At 44.1% G+C, this 17959-nt stretch overlaps 1 protein-coding gene across 4 annotated transcripts in view; it reads left to right on the forward strand.

Moving 5' to 3' along the window:
- OPCML (opioid binding protein/cell adhesion molecule like) overlaps positions 1-17959 on the forward strand; it is a 732004-nt gene that overhangs the window by 700910 nt on the left and 13135 nt on the right. The window contains exons 4-7 of one of the 4 annotated variants that reach the window (XM_075527874.1): positions 11936-12073; positions 12466-12586; positions 13081-13232; positions 14107-14133. In XM_075527874.1, the coding sequence (XP_075383989.1) occupies positions 11936-12073; positions 12466-12586; positions 13081-13232; positions 14107-14133 (438 nt within the window). The remainder of the gene's footprint in view (positions 1-11935; positions 12074-12465; positions 12587-13080; positions 13233-14106; positions 14134-17959) is intronic. The other 3 variants (XM_075527875.1, XM_075527877.1, XM_075527878.1) reach the window with 3 other exon arrangements.

The following is a 17959-nucleotide window of genomic DNA, read 5'->3' on the forward strand; positions in this document are numbered from 1 at the left end:
AACACAGAAGAGTGGGTACATTTGAATTGTGGGGCTGCAGAGGAATCTTGAAAGTACTGTGGACTATCAAAAGACCAAACAGTTCTGTCTTGGAAGACGTTTAGCCAGAATTCTCCTTAATAGAGAGACTTCATTTCATGTACTTGGACATGTTACCAGTCAAAGCCAACCCCTGGGAAAAGGACATCAAGCCTGGGAAAGTAGAAAGTCAATGAAAAGGAGGAAGACTTGTGATGAGATGGGCTGACGTAGTGGCTGCAACACTGGACTCAACATCACCGCCTTGTGAGGAGGCGGTAGGATGGGGGTGGGGAGAGGGGGAAGATGATTTGTTCTCTTGTACACAGGGTCACTGTGAGTCAGAACCGTCTGCACGGCACCACCAGCAATAAGAGGCTCTGACTTACCAGGTGAACTGAAGGTTCTATCTGCGAATTCTACCTTTATCTGCCTTTGGAATATGAGCTTTTTGCATTCTCTCTCTCTCTCTCTCTCTCTCTCTCTCTCTCTCTCTCTCTCTCTCTCTCTCTCTCTCTCTCTCTCTCTCTCCAGACCCTGTGAACCCCTCACACAGAATTCCCATGTAAGGCAAATGCACTAACTACATGCTATAGCTGCCATTGTTCCTTCTGTATTACTCACCCACTTGGTCATCAGTATCATCTTGCTTCTAAAAAATCCCGTGTCATGATTCTTCTTACACACATTGAACTAGCTTGAAAATAGAACGTACGCATGTTCGAATTTGATCCATTCTTCCCTGGGATTTGTGCTTGATTATTCAATGGGTAGTATCCATACCAGCTGAGGAAAAGCAATAGGGGCTGTCTGGCCAGCGCTGCTTGTCCTCCCAGTACAGGCAGCATGAGTCCTTTACGGGGTTTGCTTGCAGTGTGGATTCAGGTGCCAACATCGTGACTATATATGCTGAGCAGGTGCAGAGAGGAAGTCTGGACATAATTTAAGTTTGCAAAGCCTCATAAAGTGCTGAATCCCAGGTGATTTCCAGGAGAAGGAACTTGGGACCCTCTAAGTAGAACTGGTTCTTGGAAACAACCCCAAAGACAAACTCACTGCTATCAGGTTCATTCTGCCTCATAGCAACCCTGTAAGAGAGAGTAGCACTACCCCCCCTTGGGTTTGTGGATATTTTACATCTTTTCAGGAGAGGAAAAGAATTATTTCAAAAGTAGATAATCTCATTTTTCTCCCAAGGAGCAGCTGGTGGGTTCGAACTTTGTGGTTGGCTACTCGGTGCCTAATACGCTAGCTACACTGCCAGAAATCTTACTGGAAATACCTGCTGGAAACCGCTGTTGGAACGTTCTATTGGAAACAATGGGGGCCTTCCATTGAGACGGGGTCCTCATCCCTCACAGTGCATTAGACCGGCTGGAAAGGTTGTAGTGATGCCAGCACCACAGCTCCCCTCCCCTCCCCTCCCCTCCCCTCCCCTCCCCTCCGGACCCACCCCATGCCTCTGCAAACCGCACACGGGAGTGTCTTTTCAAAGAGCATCTTGGTGGGTTCTAATGTGTGCCCATGGTTCAGAAGCTCTCTTCCAGGTGCTTCCTCCCAGCCAGCATTCTAGAGCTCGTCCTTGAGTTTTCCTTCTTCTACCTCAAACTACTAGCAACTCTAGTGGTGTCGTGGATTATGGGCTGGGCTGGTAACCCCAAAGTCTACAGCTTAAGCCCATCACTGATCCATGGGAGAAAGATGAGGCTTTATTTTCATAAAGATTTAAAGCCTCACAACCCCAAAGGGCCAGGTCTACTCTGTTCGCTCTGGCCACTACGAGTCAGAAATGACTCGATGGAAGTGCATTTGAATTATTTTGGGCTTCAGCCTCCCAGGCTCATCCCTTTTGCATCCTGATACCTGCCCCTCTTATCCTCCTGGTAAAGAACTGAGGAATCCCCGGGTGTACAAATGGAGATCCCTGGACTGGACTGCGGCATCAGTCAATGCAGTTATTTCCTCTGGAATCGTGTTTCGCTTCCCTCCCACCAGAGAAGGGGAGACGGCAACTGTTCTCTTCACCATCACTCTTTCTCAAAAGGGAGGATGTGGAAACTCTGCTTGCCATCGGGTGACTCTGCTCAGCCCTAGCTCGGGAGACCACTGTTAATGCACTCCTTTCCCCCTTGGGAACTCATGGTTATGCATTGATCTTATTACTAGCCAACTTACTGTCAGCCTCAGGGAAGGGAGCCAGCCAGAATCCCTGGACAGGACAAGCACCCCTCCCCCAGGGACGACCCTTCAGCTTTCCCTTGGCAAAAGTTGACTGAGCTCAAGACAAAGAGCTCTGTCACTACTGGCACGTTAGATGTTGACCTGCGGCTCAGCCTCCAAAGCAAAATGACTTTAGCACAATTCAATTGCTTGAATTAATTAAGGAAAATGAAGCAATAGCTTTATCACACTTTTCATTAACTCTAAGGCAATGATGGGAATCTATCTGACTCTTGATAGCGGGCAAGGATGGAAGGCACTGCTGTCCATAATCCCCGGTTTAATTAGGCGCATGGGCCCAAACTTGCTTCTAGCCAGTGCTGAGAGTTCTGAGGAAAGTTGAGGGTGGGGAGTGCAGTAGCAGGAGAGAGGAGACTGCTGGGGAGAAGGAAAGGAAAATAGAATCGGGATGGGGTTCTTGGGATTCAGAGTGTCCAAACCAATAGACATCAAGTACGGCTTGAACGGATGCGACCTGAGCCAGACTAGATGCCTACACTAGATGGAGGATGCAGGGTTTCAAAGAAGTCGAACGTGTAGTTCCTGTCCTCAGTGTGCTTGCCATTGGGAACAAAGGAATAGTTACGATACGGGCAGTAGCCCCTGGGTGGCACCAAAGGTTGGTGGTCCACACCCACCCAGAAAGCAATATGATTCTGAAAAAGCACAGCATTAGGAAGCCTACGAAACTCATTTTATTCTTACACGCAATGTAGACAGGAGTGAAAAGCAATGGAATGATGACTAACAGCGAAGTCTACAAGGACAGCTATGGCGTACAGCATTTTATTCTTACACGCAATGTAGACAGGAGTGAAAAGCAATGGAATGATGACTAACAGCGAAGTCTACAAGGACAGCTATGGCGTACAGCGTTAAGACTCCATTGTTGGGAGCCAAGTCCTGACGCAAGCACTGGAAGCTACCCATATGCAAACCCAAGTGGGATCGCATGCTTTAAAACAGAAAAGTTATGATGTTGGAAGATGATGCCAGAGCTCTAAAAGGGAGAGAAAGAGCAGACTCCTAGTCCTCGTGTTTCTAGAAAACAGAACCCTTTGCACCTTGTTCACTCTCTGTCTTTCTCAAGAGAGAGGGATAATTACTGTGATTATTTGGTGGGCATCCTTTGGACTGAGCTAGTCAGGGGCAAGAACATGATCTATAAATGAGGGCAGCACTGCTGCCTCTCCACTGCCTTCTTCATTCCCGCCTTTGAGGGTCGGGCGGGCGCTCCTTACCCTTCAATCTCTGTTTAATTACCATGATTCCCCTTAGTTGCAGCTGTTGAGCTGAGCTGCTCAGTCCAAGACTCCCACTGGGCAAGCCCAGTTCTCTTTACTTAGTAGGGAAGAGGCAGGAATTTCCATACTGACCTTGGCTCCCAAGCCCAGGTTGTTAGTCTAGCTCTATAGGAATAAGACTGATATTCTGATTTGCTTGTGGCGCATTTTATGTGATTATTCTCTATTGGTCAGAATCCTGGAGAGAGAGGTGGTTAAGTCATGGGGTTTGGACACAAGTCCCTCAGGAACTTCTGACCATCTCTCAATCACCCTGCAGGCCTAGAGATAGTGAGGAGAGGATCTCTTCAGAAAGAACTAGACCTTTTTGTTTCCTCAACTCTTGTGTTTTCTCCAGACCTCCAGGCCAAGGTTTCTAGCTGACACATGACTTTCGCAGCTGGCTTACACTTCCGGGGTGAGAGCCCTGTTCCTTGACAGCTTGGATTACTGCCTAGCCTTTGTGAGGAGGGGAGGGAATATTTACCGGGTGGACCAAAGGTCTGAGTTGTGGCCACACAGAGTCGAAGGCATGTTCACAGCTCTTTGAGCATCTGATTCCACCTCTCCAAGTTTAGTCTGGACAGGCATCGTATATGAATACCATGGACCCTCTTCGAGGGATACAGTAAAACCTCCTTCCTTGCTTTTACAGAAAACCCTATTATTGGACTAACAGAACTCCAGCTATTATCATGCATTGTCTAGTCCCCTGGCTTTGATCCTAGTAGCTCCACTTGCTTATTCATCCAAGTTCTTTCTCTGATACCTTCCTTCACCTTTATCCTCAGCCCCCAACTTAGACTCAGTCTCAGCCTCACTTTTCCTCTCTTGTGGATTTTACCGGAGATATCACTCACACACACACACACACACACACACACACACACACACACACACACACACACACACACACCCCTACCTCCAGTTCAGTTCTCCTATGGCATGCACCCTCAGGTATGTCACCTACTGACAGACAAAACCTATGGCAGAGTGCTGGCAATTGATGTAGTACACTTAGAGGAACAGTAGGGGGCAGGGTCACCTAGAAGATGAACTTGGATCCTTGCAAGGAAAGTGATCAGGTAGGGCTGGCCTCAATAGCAGATCAACCTTGAGGAGGTGAATCAGAAGAAAGCAGCTCTGAGGGGTTGCCCTTGGGGATATCTAGACAGGGATGGAAACCTACACAAAAGAAAAGCTAAGTCTTTGACTCTCATGTGCCTTCCACTCTGCGGTTGTGAAGAGTTGACTGAGAAACTAGAAGGAAAACTAGCATTCTACAATGACATACAGAATGCAAAATGTTGTTCTCCATCTGTTCCTCCATGTGTCAGAAGGAATAGAGCCTGTTTGTGAATATTCCATGTATGTTGCTTTCCGTTGCTGAGTTATGGAAGGACATGCATTCTCATAGAAAAATCCACTAAGCTTCGCCCTCCGTGAGTTCTCCTCAACCTACCCTCAAGCATGCAGTTTGCATCTGAGGGGTCCCACAGAAGCCTGGCCAAGGGCCTCCCACATCCCTGAGAAAAAGTTCTATTTGCACCCTTGCGGATCTTAATCTCCTCAGGCAACGAATCAAACATAACTATTGGAAGCACCCCTCTGTGGAAGAAACCAGCGCATGCTCTTGCATTCCTGCCAAGGCCTCTGACTCAGATTTCTTCACTCCTACTGCTGTTACATCAGGGTGCCTAAAAGCATGGGGCAGGCTCATAATCCCTTTGGCTATTGGCTTATTACAAGGCATCTCATCATAAAATGCAAACATAGCATTTCTTTTTGCATATATTTTGCCAGAGAAGATGTTGTGGACATGTAGCCTTTTTTCTAAACCCTTCTGAGTATGTCCTTAAAATCTTTCAAGGACTGCCAGTGATCTTGCCTGATATCCTCTGCCTTTCTTTTCATCCTGCTTACTCACACAGACACATTATTCGCCCTCCTTTACTCCTGTTTCCCTTCCTGTCATTCTCCTTCTCGCTCTTACCCTCTGCATCCAAAGTCAGTGCCGTGACTCCCTCAGCCCTTTCACTGCAGCGCATGGTCAGAGTCGGATACGATAACTGGGAGGGTAGAGGAAGAGTTAAACCCTTCAATTTCCTAAGTCTCCCGGCAGCCAGTGACCTAGATTTATTCTGAATTAAAAATCTCACTCAGCACTCAGAGTAGTTAAGAAAATAACATCCAAGTTATCTTCGCTGAGCCTGGAATAGATCATTTAAAAATCTCATCAACCTATTGTGTTGTAATATTGAAAGATTCAATGAGCAAAATTGGGAGGAAAATGCTGGAATCTTCAAAAACAGATGGAAGGAATGAATCACTACAACAAAGGTAATTGGTGAACTTCCACCATGTCAGGAGGTAGCATAATATCAAGAGCTGGAAAGGAATGAAGCCCACTGGAGGCACTGGTGGTCCAAAAGGCTCTTAAATGAACTGAATACCAATTGCAATGTTTCAACAAAGTCTTTCAAGGCTGAAAATGCTCACTCATCTATGCTAAAAAAGAAAAAAAGGGAAAAAATCCTCTCTGCTAGATCAATATGCAATATCATGATAAACAGAGGAAAAGATTGAAGTTCTGAAGAAATTCATTTTATTTAGATCCACAATCAACAGCCATGCAAGTAGCAGTCAAGAGATCAAATGCTATATTGCACTGGGCAAATTTGCTACAAAAAGCCCCCTCTACAGTGGTAAAGAGCAAAGATGTTACTTTGCTGTGTACCTGACACGAACCATGGTGATTTTAACCAGTTCATATGCCTGAAAAAGGCTGGCCAATGAATAAGGAAGCCTACAGGATGAATGCCCTTGAAATGTGATGTTGACCGTGTTGGCAAGGACTGCAGAGTGCTAACAGAATGAATGAATCTGTCTCGGGTGAAGCACAGCTAGCTTCTCCGAGGTAAGTGTGGCAGAGTGAGATTTCTTCATATGCCTCTTCTACCCAAGCCTCCTTGACTCCCACCAAATGATTGGGTGGAGCTTTGAGAATGGGCTGTACTGTAACACTAAGAAAAGGGACTTTTTTCTCACCACACCCTAGCTATTAGTGGGTGAGCCATCTCTGATGCACGGTCTTGGAAGCAGCAATGGAGAAGAGAAAGATGTATACTTGCAAGGTCTCTGTCTGAAGTGGCAGAGGTCACCAGACCAGATGCACCACAGACTGAGAGGGGCCGTGCAGTGACTGTAAGTATCTTTTCCTTATTGGACCTGCAGCTGTACAACTGGAAGACAGAGTGACAGACAGCTGAATTTATGGTCCAAGGAAGCTAAGGCCAAGGGGCTACGTGGCTAAGAGATTAAGTGCCAGAGAAAGACATGGCTACCCTGTGGCTGAGAGGCTGAGAAGTAGAGAGACTTGGCTGCTGAAAGGAGAGGCCAATGGCTATATCCTTTCTCTCTTTTTTTCAGTATTTATTTATTTTTTTATTTAAATCATTTTATTGGGAGCTCGTACAATTCTTATCGCAAGCCATATATACATCCATTGCGTCAAGCACATTTGTACATTTGTTGCTCCCATGATTCTCAAATCATTTGCTTTCCACTTGAACTCTTGGAATCAGCTCCTCATTTGTGTTCACTGATCCTGACTTGTGGTAACCTACTAGCTTCCATAATAAACTCTCATAACTCTGAGTATTGTCTGTGAGTTCTGTGCGGTCATAGCAGTGGATTGTCAAACCCAGCATAGGTGTAGACTGATGTGGGCAGAATGGCTGGTGTCTGAATATTCTGGTAAAGAATGGACAATAGAATCATGTCTGAGTCCTGCCTTGGGTCAATCCAGAAGCCAGACAGGTCAGATAGGGCCTTCCTATTGCTGTTTACTGCAGGAAGGATTAAGATGGTAGAACTTTATCTCATATACTTTGGACATGTTATCTGGAGAGACCAGTCCCTGGAGAAAGACACCACACTTGGTAAAGTGGAGGATCAGACCAAACAAAACAAATAAAAGGAGACTCTCAAGAAGGTGGATCAACACTGTGGCGATCACAGTGGGCTCAAACGTAACAATGATTGGGAGAATGGCTCAGAATCAGGCCACGTTTCCTTCTATTGTACGACCCCCCCCCGCCCCCCATAGTCTCTAAGTCAGAACAAACGTGAAGACACCTAACAACAGCGTACCTATTTTGCATTAAGGAAACATGTGTTTGGGGTAGATGAGGCGGCACTACTGGGTGCGAGTTGGACTGATAACAGCATGATTGTCTCTTCAAACCCACCAGTCACTGTGTAGGAAAGAGATGAGGCTGTCTGCTCCCATAATGATTTCCAGCCTCAGGAAGTCTGCAGAGGATCACTATGAGTCAGAATTCACTGGATGATAGTGGGGTTTGAGGGTTGGGTGGGTGTTTTCAATAGATCATAAAGAGGCCATAGAAAAATTTGCTTTAAGGTTCCTCATTTTCAACCTCAGTCTATTCTAGTCTTCTGTTGCCAACATCCAAAGCACGTGCGTCATTTGAAGATGTCAGCCAAATAGGGACTCGGCTTGACAAGCACTCACAGGAGCAGATTATCCAATAAGCATACTAAGCATGGGCTGACTTGTGTTTATTTACTAATCTTTAGGAAGCACGTACACATGTATGTTCATTGGTTTCCCACATTAACTATGTTTTCGCCACACCATTACAGATGAGTAAATAAGCACGAGTGCATGGATATTTGCCTTGCTTCTTGGGCAAGCGATTAAAAACAAAATCAGAAAAGCCTTTGATTCTGGAGGAAGATCCTATGGCCTTTGGAGAGAACCACGCATAGAAGCAGAATCATTGATTTGGAGACTCAAATTCACCGCAGATTAAGCAAAAGTACGACTGCTTGTTGAGTAGTCTCACATAGTAGTTGGCGACTTTTGTAGACACAGAGACTGTAGTACTTGTAGGCTTCCTTAGGGCATTACTCCTGTGCAGGAGGAGGTTGAAACTACCTGTTTCCTTAAAGATTGACGGTCTCAGAAATCCTGTGGAGGCTTGTTTTGAGTGGGAATTGACCATGGTAGTGGATATTTTGGGGGCAGGGGGGACCAATACCATCAGCATGAGCTGGCCACTTGTTAGAAATAGAGAGTCCCAGACCCATACAGACTTACTGAATCAGAATTTATATTTTTTAAGGATACTCAAAGAATTTATATGCAAATTAAAATATGAGAAGCAACACTTTATAACAGAAATGTACAAAATACATCTTCTCACTTAATGAGGTAGCATTATCTTAATGATGCTTATTTTGCATGAAACACACTTCCTTCCTATTTTGCTGCACATAATGGTCCCACAAAAACAGCATTGCAGATCCAACCCCCCACCCCCCAAGAAAAACAGAAACAAGAAAACCACCTCACTGCCATTGAGCAGATTCCAATTCATACTGATCCTATAGAACAAAGGCTCCTATGGATCCTATGCATAGGTAAATATCCACACACTTGTGCTTATTTACTCATCTGTAATGGTGTGGCGAAATATAGTTGATGTGGGAAACAAATGTGTGTACGTGCTTCCTAAAGATTAGTAAGTAAACACAAGTCAGCCCATGCTTAGCATGCTTATTGGATAATCTGCTCCTGTGAGTGCTTGTCAAGCTGAGACCCTCTTTGGCTGACATCTTCAAATGACGCACATGCTTCGGATGTTGGGAGCAGAATAGAATACACTGAGGTTGAAAATGAGGAACCTTAAAGCTCCTATAAATCTCTATGGACGCAGAAAGCCTCATCTTTTTTCCCACAGAGTGGCTAGTGGATTTGAACCTCAGACCTTGTGATTAGTGGTAAATTTGTAACCCAATACCCCACCAAAGCTCATGAGAATACACTCACACATTCCAGAGAGGGGTGGACATTCTGCTCCAAGAAGTGTCTCGAATCTACTTGTAAGAATGTTAAGGACTGGGTAAACATCGTTTACCTTTCCTACACACTGTCGTCCATTCTATGAAATAGTCTCTTGCCTTTGTAATAGGTCAGCTTCATCTAACATGACTGGAATTCTGGCTGGTATATGCCACCAGCATGATCTAGATCCTTATTGCCCAGACTTCCTATCAGGTCTCTGCATTTAGAATATTTATTTGATTAAATGCAGTTGGGATTAATTACTGTCTCAAGTATACCATAGGACATTTTGAAATAATAATTAAGTCTTAATTGTAGAAAGACAGATCCGAGCTCCTGCAATTATTTACAGAAAAGGAAAGTAAAAGTGGAAGGCTACTTTACTTATGGAAGTTTATTACTATTTATTCCCTGAAAATATTCAGGTTGGTCCACTGACATAATGCCAACAAAAAACAACAGACTTTGAATTGACCCAAAATCATGATAACTTCATGCATGACAGAGTAGAGGGATTCAAGGATTGATTTTTCTTTTAAGGTGTATTTGGCTGGGTTCAACCCTTTGGGTTAGCAGTGAGTAGGCTAGGAATTTGAATCACCCAGAGACATATAGTTTCAGTAACTAATGCCATTTTTTATTTTGTCATGATTCTTGAAATACATCATCACAAAATCATCCTTTCCAAGCTCCCCCACTAGCATTCCCCTTTCTGTTCCACCAATCCATGGCGGACCATGGTTTGGTGAGGTAAGCAGCCAGTGGACCAGACTGCTCCAACAGAACTGTGGGGACAGTCATAATGAGCCTTTTTTTATGTTTGCTTATTTTTTTATCCTGTAAATTTCTTTGGCCAGAAGGCCCACATCTCCAAAAGACATTCAGCAGCAAAGTGTGTGTAAGAAATGCAAATATCTTTTCTTCTTCGTGGGTAGGTTGAGTTTTACAGGCCTGGTGTTTGAGGTAAAACCGACCATTTGTGTTTCAGGAGCAAGCCGCTGTTCCCTTTGTTGGAACCAGACAAGTGAGATAAGGGCCAGGTGCTGGGCCGAGGAAGGAGCCCTGGTGGAGCTGTGCTTACAGGCGGGACTGCAGTTCCACACCAGCAGCTGCTCCGGAGGAGAAAGATGGGGAAACAGGGTTACAGTGTGGGAAACTCTGTCCTTTAGGGCCACCATGAGTTGGCATTGACTCAATAGCTGTGAGTTCGGTTTTTGGTTTTTATGGGACCAGAGTTTTGCAAGAAGATATAACCCTGGCCCACAGTCCCAGGCAGCATGAATTGCAAATTGCCCGCGTACCTCAGGGTCAGGCTCCAGGATGCGATAGAAAGCCAGCCACAAGCTCTACAAAGTTGTTAGGAGCCAGGGCCTCATCTTGTGGGGCTACTGATCCCACCTATTTTCTTTTAGCAAATGTCTATCAAACATCCAGTGCAGAAGCGTCACCAAGCGCTTTTCCACTCATTCATTCTCACTCCACATACACCTTGAAACAACACCTGCATCTTTTGCATTAATGCATTTTAAATAATTTAATGTTTTCATATATAGGTATCACTTGTGTTGTTAAAATAAAAATTATATTTCTTTTATTAAGTATCTCTTGTACTAAAATAAAATTCATAGTAAGCCCATACTAGAAGTTGATTGAAGTTTTTAACTTATGGATTCCAAGTTGGAGTAGTATTGGACAAGGAAGTCAACACTGTTCTGCAGATGAGGAAACCACCAGAGTCCCGTCCCGTTGTATTGCCATTGTTACGGAAAAAGAGCCACATTGAATATTGGTTTTAAAAAAATTGTGGTCAGAAGACTTGTATATAGCATTGTCCGTAAAGACAATTAAAACCATTACGGATTGACCATTAAGCAAGCCTCTGTAATGACTTTTAACATCTTCTTTCTGGAAACGGATTGAATTCCTCACAAAAAGCACAATGCCCAAGGAAAATGGTCTTACTAGTTTATTTAGAGCACTGTTTGACTCAAATGTGACTTTTAGAAAGCAGTTTCTTTAAAAGGTTCAAAAGTACCTAAGGTGGGTAACTCAGAAATCTGAATTTCAGGGAAATAAAATAATAAGTGTTGTGTATCCAGAAAAGGCAGTTCTACATGCTAAAGAATTAAGATGCGATGCTTCCTAAATAGGCAAAAGCCCCATTACACTTTTGTTGTATTATTTATCATGACAAATATATATTTTTAAAATCACCATTTAGTAATATGCTGGATGTTTCATAGGTACTCACTCAGCTAGTCATAATAATATTCACATTAAAAAGAGTAACGATATGCCCTTCCTACTGAACGACCCAAACAAGTTAAAATGGCTTGGCCACAAAGCATTCATCTGGGGACAAGCAGAGAAGTTTTTCTTCAAATACCAAGTCCTATGATGGACATCTTACGCTATGTCTCTGACTGCTATTCCAGTTGCATTCGTATGGCTCATTTTTCCTCCTGAGAAAGCTCTAGATGAGAATTTCACCTCGTCCTGGGCTCTACAGTTTCTCGATGGTCTCTCTCTGCACCTCTCTCCCCAGGAGGCCCAGGCTTTGTGAGTGAGGACGAGTACCTGGAGATCTCTGACATCAAACGCGACCAGTCCGGGGACTACGAATGCAGCGCCTTGAATGACGTGGCTGCGCCCGATGTGCGGAAAGTAAAAGTCACTGTAAACTGTGAGTTGACCCACTGCCAGGGCGTTCCAGAGGGAAAGAACGAGTAAAGATCAAAGGAACAAGCTGACAATGACCAAGCCATTTGCTGAGAGTCCCTAGTACCCGCCTACAGGATTTTTATCAAATTTCTTTTTCCTGTCGATTGCCCTGTTGCATTTTTCTGTGATTTACAGTGCTTTCAGCTAATGGGATTTATTAACTGTGAATTGGTTTGGGAGACGGTGTCTGGTTAAAGCATAATCTCTAAGCAAGGAGTTGTTTTCCCAGAAAAACTCGCTGTTTACCTGGGAGGGAGGGGTGTCCCAAGAAACCAATTCACATCTCAGGAGGCTAAATATGCCTTCCCGCTACCTCATGGAATAACCTTCATGTTTATTTATGTTTCCCTATAGATCCCCCCTATATCTCAAAAGCCAAGAACACTGGTGTCTCCGTTGGTCAGAAAGGTATTTTGAGCTGTGAAGCGTCGGCAGTGCCCATGGCTGAATTTCAGTGGTTCAAGGAAGACACCAGGTACTTTGAAGTGGACCTTGGGCAGCTCTGAACCGATGGACAGATTTAAAGGGGAATGAGATTTAAAGAATTTAAAGGGGAACGAGAAGGCATAAAAGCAAAACTAAAATGAATTACCACCGCCTTTGGAACAGAGTCTCCTTTTAGAACCCTAAAGGAGGGGGGATTAGAGGAAGAAGCTGGGAAGTGGGCAACATAAATTTACTTTGTTTCTGATTCCAAGACGAGTTAGAGACAGGATAGTCTGATGACTGGAAGCCAGCAAGGAGCCGGAGCCATTCGAGCCTGGCCATCCTTTAATGGTCCCTCCTCACGCAGACCATGGCATCTAGGGTCTGAGCTCCAGAGACCGGCTTGGTTAGAGGAAATGGCGTTGGTGAGGCGTTGTCTCCCCGTGTGGCTGATTTATGGCATCATAAGCAATTCTAGCTACCTTGTCTGCTGTGTCGGTCAGCTCCCGAAAACCAGACTAGCAATACCACGTCTGATTGCAGGTTAGCCACTGGTCCCGATGGAGTGAGAATCGAGAACAAAGGCCGCATATCTACTCTGACTTTCTTCAATGTTTCAGAAAAGGATTATGGGAACTACACATGTGTAGCCACAAACAAGCTTGGGAACACCAATGCCAGCATCTCATTGTATGGTGAGTGCCGGAAGCCTGAATGCAATGGGCGCAGGCAGAGGGGGTTGAAAGGCCTCACGCGGGAGGAAAGAGCAATCCGTTGGGCCTACGTCCGTCCATCCACACGGCTTCTGCCACCTTCAGTGGCTCCTCTGCCTTCTGTGGCAGTATGTGGTACGGTGGTGTTTATGAGATCATCAGTATCGTCTGCTCTATCGAAAGACGTTTTGCACCCTGCTACAGGAGTAAACAATATCCTAAACAAGCTTTATGATGTTTGCTATAAAGAAGATAGAACCATGAGATAGTTCTATTGTAATATGAGCTAAAAATCTGAAAGAGTCCATTATATGTAATTTTAAGATATCTTTTATTGTAAGAGTGTGACCCCGGATTATAGGTATCATTTTGAACAAAGGTACATGCTACAGGGCGATCTTCATGGTATGTGCTATGTGAAACAGAGTACGTGGAGCACAAGGCTGGGGCTCGTCCGAATGGCCATTCCCTCCACAATTGGATCCTTAAAGCCTTCTCTGAAGTTCTTTTCCTTCCATGTGGATGGAGAGGTCTTAGAAGCTCTTAGTTTCCCCCTCACTCCATCTTCCCGGTGCTGTGCCCGTCCTCTTGTGCTACATTTCACACCCTGGGCCGTGGCCGGCTTGCTGTGGTAGTTATGTGTGTGTGTTTCTGTTGATTTGCTGAGGTTTGGTCGGAGGGAGATGACTGATGAGTTGGATGAAGAGGTGCCCATTTTCCATGGGCATCTCAGCCCCCGATCAAGATGTCACCGTGGACGTTTGCTAAACCTTGTCCGCCAACCATCTAAAATGTGTGATCTATGTTTTTTGTTTCCTCTCTGCATCGTGTGTGCATTGTGCTGTGTGTGTCTTAGAAATAAGCCCCTCATCAGCAGTGGCAGGTGGGTACAGCATGCTCCTTCCTTCCTCTGCCTGCCGGAATGCCTTTGCGTTTGACCTGAAGCACACTTGGGCTTTCGAAAGACGGACTTGCCTGTTCCAACACTCTGCCTTATCCCCCCTTAAAGGGGAGATTTCAAGGGGTTAGGATTGTATATTCTAAATAACAAGCATGGAGGGTATGATGGTTTTGACATGTACACATAGGAACCATCCTAGAACAAAATCGGTTTATGCCTCCAAAACAGTATCGTTCCAGTGGGTCATTTTAAAGTGGGGAATGCTCTGCTCCTTTTCCATGCAGCAGGACTAACTGGAGCTTAGCCCAGAGATCAAATGGATTATTTGCTGATTATCTCCATGGAGACATCACCTTCATATGATGTTTTATTCTTTTAATCCGAGGGAAAGAGGACTTGTGACAGTGTTATACAAAACTATTTTAAAATAGACATACATCTGAACACTATTTATAATAATATCTACCACTTACTACTTATTTACTGGTATCTAGGACCATTTCGTAACTTAGTTATTAATTCCATTGGGGTTAGATTAACCCCATTTTACAGATGAATCACAGCAGGATCAAAGAGGTTGAGTAACACACAGTGCCCACGGTGGACGAATACCAGCATAATAAATCCACAGTTAGCCCCTTTCACCAGTTTTGGGAGTGTTTATCTAAAGCAGTGATTCTCAATCTTCCTAATACCGTGAACCTTTAATACAGTTCCTCATGTTGTGGTGATCGCCCTCCCAACTATAAAATCATTTTCGTTGCTACTTCATAACTGCAATTTTGCTACTGTTCTGAATCTGGAGACCCCTGTAATGGGTGGTTCGACCCCCAAAGCGTCCGCGACCCACAGGTTGAGAACCACGGCTCTAAGGATAAACATAATGACATGTACAAATACATATAAACAGCAGTATGTTCCCTCATAGAGTTAGATGAGAACCTGGTGTCAGCTGTACTTCTGCACTTGGAAGTCTGACACCCTTACTTTTTTACAGTGTCAAACTGAATCCCATGAACATTTGTAACTTTTGAATTTTCTAGTCGTGGTATTGGCTTTCATAGCTCTGGGTTCCACACGATTTTATATGATTAACCCTACTTCCATATTTCCCAAGAATGCCCAGCTCTTGGTCTAGATAAAATGGATTGAAAATGTGAGAAGAGATGCCAGCCTGCTGCTGCCCCTGCCATCACCGTTTGTTGGTGTGATTGCTTGGAGTAAGGAATACAAGTCTTATCAATAGAAAGAGCCTCAGATTGATATTCAGATGCCCTGGGTTCTTGTCCTCTCTTCCACCGACTACAGGAAGAAATGTGTCACAGATCACAAGGGAACATGTAAACCACCACAAGGATGTACATCCCTATCCAGGTCCACTCAGACATGTGACTTTTGGCAAGTTATGCAAACTTCTGAGCTTAGTCCCCTCGTGTTCTCATTCAGTACTAAAAGCTGCCTCAGAAGCCCAGTAAGAGGACTTATTATTTCATAAGAAGTCCAGCTGCCAATCAAAAGGTTGGCCGTTTGAACGCACCGGCTGCTCATGTCTATATAAAGAGTTTTATAAAAGGTACATTGAGAAGATTAACTTTGAAAACACACATAGACCAAAGGTCTTGATTTACTCAGCTAAACTTGGGATGATATTTCCTGGCTCTTGTCCTTAAGACTATCATCGTGAGGGGCATAAAACAATATTCACGGGCATGGTGCAATCAAATAAAAACTATTCAAGGTCTTATAATGACTACTGCTTTCTGACAACCCCTTTTGGGACACTGCCCTTCCTATCATCGTCTCCCATGACACTGCAGAAACAAGGACTGCTCTGTTGAGCTTTTGCTTTCTGTTCTTCCAGTCCCATGTGCACCCTTGCTATAATGGCCACCAGTTCTTGTCCCTCATCCAATCATGTTTTCCCCCATTGGCGAACACCATCTACCAGGTCTCAGTCCAAGTCTCCCTTCCTTGGAGAAGCCTTTTCTGATCATCCTGAGCAGATCACCCCCTCGTTACATCTCTCTGACTTGTTTGGACTCAATTTGGCATTCCTTCAGGGAATCAGCATTGGATATCTATTCAGAGCTAATTGACACGGAGGCAGCAGTGACACAAAGACTCCTTGTTTCTGTTGCCTTCAGCCTCTAGTTCCCATAGTTCCATAGATCTAGCTACCGTTCATTGCCCCCATTGGAACCTTTGAGCCCATGCACGGAGGTCCATGATGATTTCGGCCTTTTCTTTTTATCTAGTACACAATCGAGCGCAGGTATACACGGCAGCAGTGGGTCAGGCACAATGTGATAGAGTAGGGGTTCCATGTCAGGAATGAAAATGCTACTGAAAAGAGTAGGGTCTCGCAGCTTCCCAAATGTTCCGAGACCAAGATCAGCTGTGAAGTTTTTCTTTATGGCTTTAGGAAAGTCTGCTTCATGGGGCCTTGGATGATTTATTCATTTTTAATCAGTGAAAGCATTTTGGATGAGGACTCTAGTATCTGATGCTACGACTGAAAGGCAGTAGTTTCAGCACAATAAATGTTGCCATTGTCAACAGTGTGTTGTTCGGTTGATGCAATCTTTTCTGGTGTCCACCCAAGCTCTGTGACTTCTCCATGTCCCCATAAGTATGGCTAATTAGAACCAACCACTAGCCAGGTACAAGACACTAGGCTAAATGTTTCAGATGGTTTATCTTATTTAGAAACTCTAAGAAATAAGTACTGGGCTTATCCCATGTTTCCAGACAAGGAAGTTGAGAAGACAGGGAGATTATGCTAACTGGTTGATGCTAGGAACCTGGATTTCAAGGGCTGGTATCTTTGCTATCATTTCAATTCAACCTTTCCATTTAAGTTGCAACCCTAAACAACTCCTTCACACCTATTGGGAATAACAATATGATAGATATCTATTTTAGATATGATAGATAACACATTATGGTAAAGCTCCTTATTGACAATTAGCCTCTTTGTAGCCAGTCACAGACCAACAACTCCCTTCTCCTAATCATGAACTCATTTTTTAAGACTGGGTTTTGCTGTCACAATCCTGATAGTAATGCACACACACACACGCACAGTTTCTAGGCAAGTATTCATAGATTGTTCTTTATATTTTTGAGAGAGAGAATCCTTTGATACTATACCTGTGAACCCATCACAACATGCACACACAATAGGTCTCTCACACAAATTTCATTAAAATATTTCCACGCCTACGTGCAAAGAACAAAGGAAAATGGGATAAAAGAAATTTCAAAGGCATACAGAAGACTAGAGAGACAATGAATAGTGTGTGGGTTGGAACAGGAAATTATTTAAAAATGAGGGACAACATAGGTGGGTGGATGATTAGCAAAAACCAGTCAGGAGCTGGCATTTAATGTAAGATACTCAGCACCACCAGGGCCTCCTCCTGAAATGGTCACTTCAGAAAGCCACAAACTTGAACAGGTCCCTAAGGCTGAGTGCCATTTCAGACTGCTTGCTCGTTGGGATTTTGGGTGTTTGTTTTGTTGTTGTTGTTTAGCAACTATGGATGCGTGCACCGCACAGAGAGGAAAATAAAGAGAAGAGGCTTGTTCAAGAACTGAGAACTGGGTCCCAGTCCCAACTCTGACATGGACCAGAAATGTCTCTTATTCCTAAGATATTCATAAAAAGGCAAAAGCTGAACAACTTGGACTTTCAGTTTACCTCCAGTTTCTAAAAATCTCTTTTGAATTAAAATAAGTAAATAAAACAGGGAAAAGGAGAGTGGACTCCAGAGTTATGGTCTTTAACTTCAGAAATCGTGTCCAGTGC

This window comes from Tenrec ecaudatus, chromosome 12 (assembly GCF_050624435.1).
Source record: "Tenrec ecaudatus isolate mTenEca1 chromosome 12, mTenEca1.hap1, whole genome shotgun sequence".
Taxonomy (NCBI): Eukaryota; Metazoa; Chordata; class Mammalia; order Afrosoricida; family Tenrecidae; genus Tenrec; species Tenrec ecaudatus.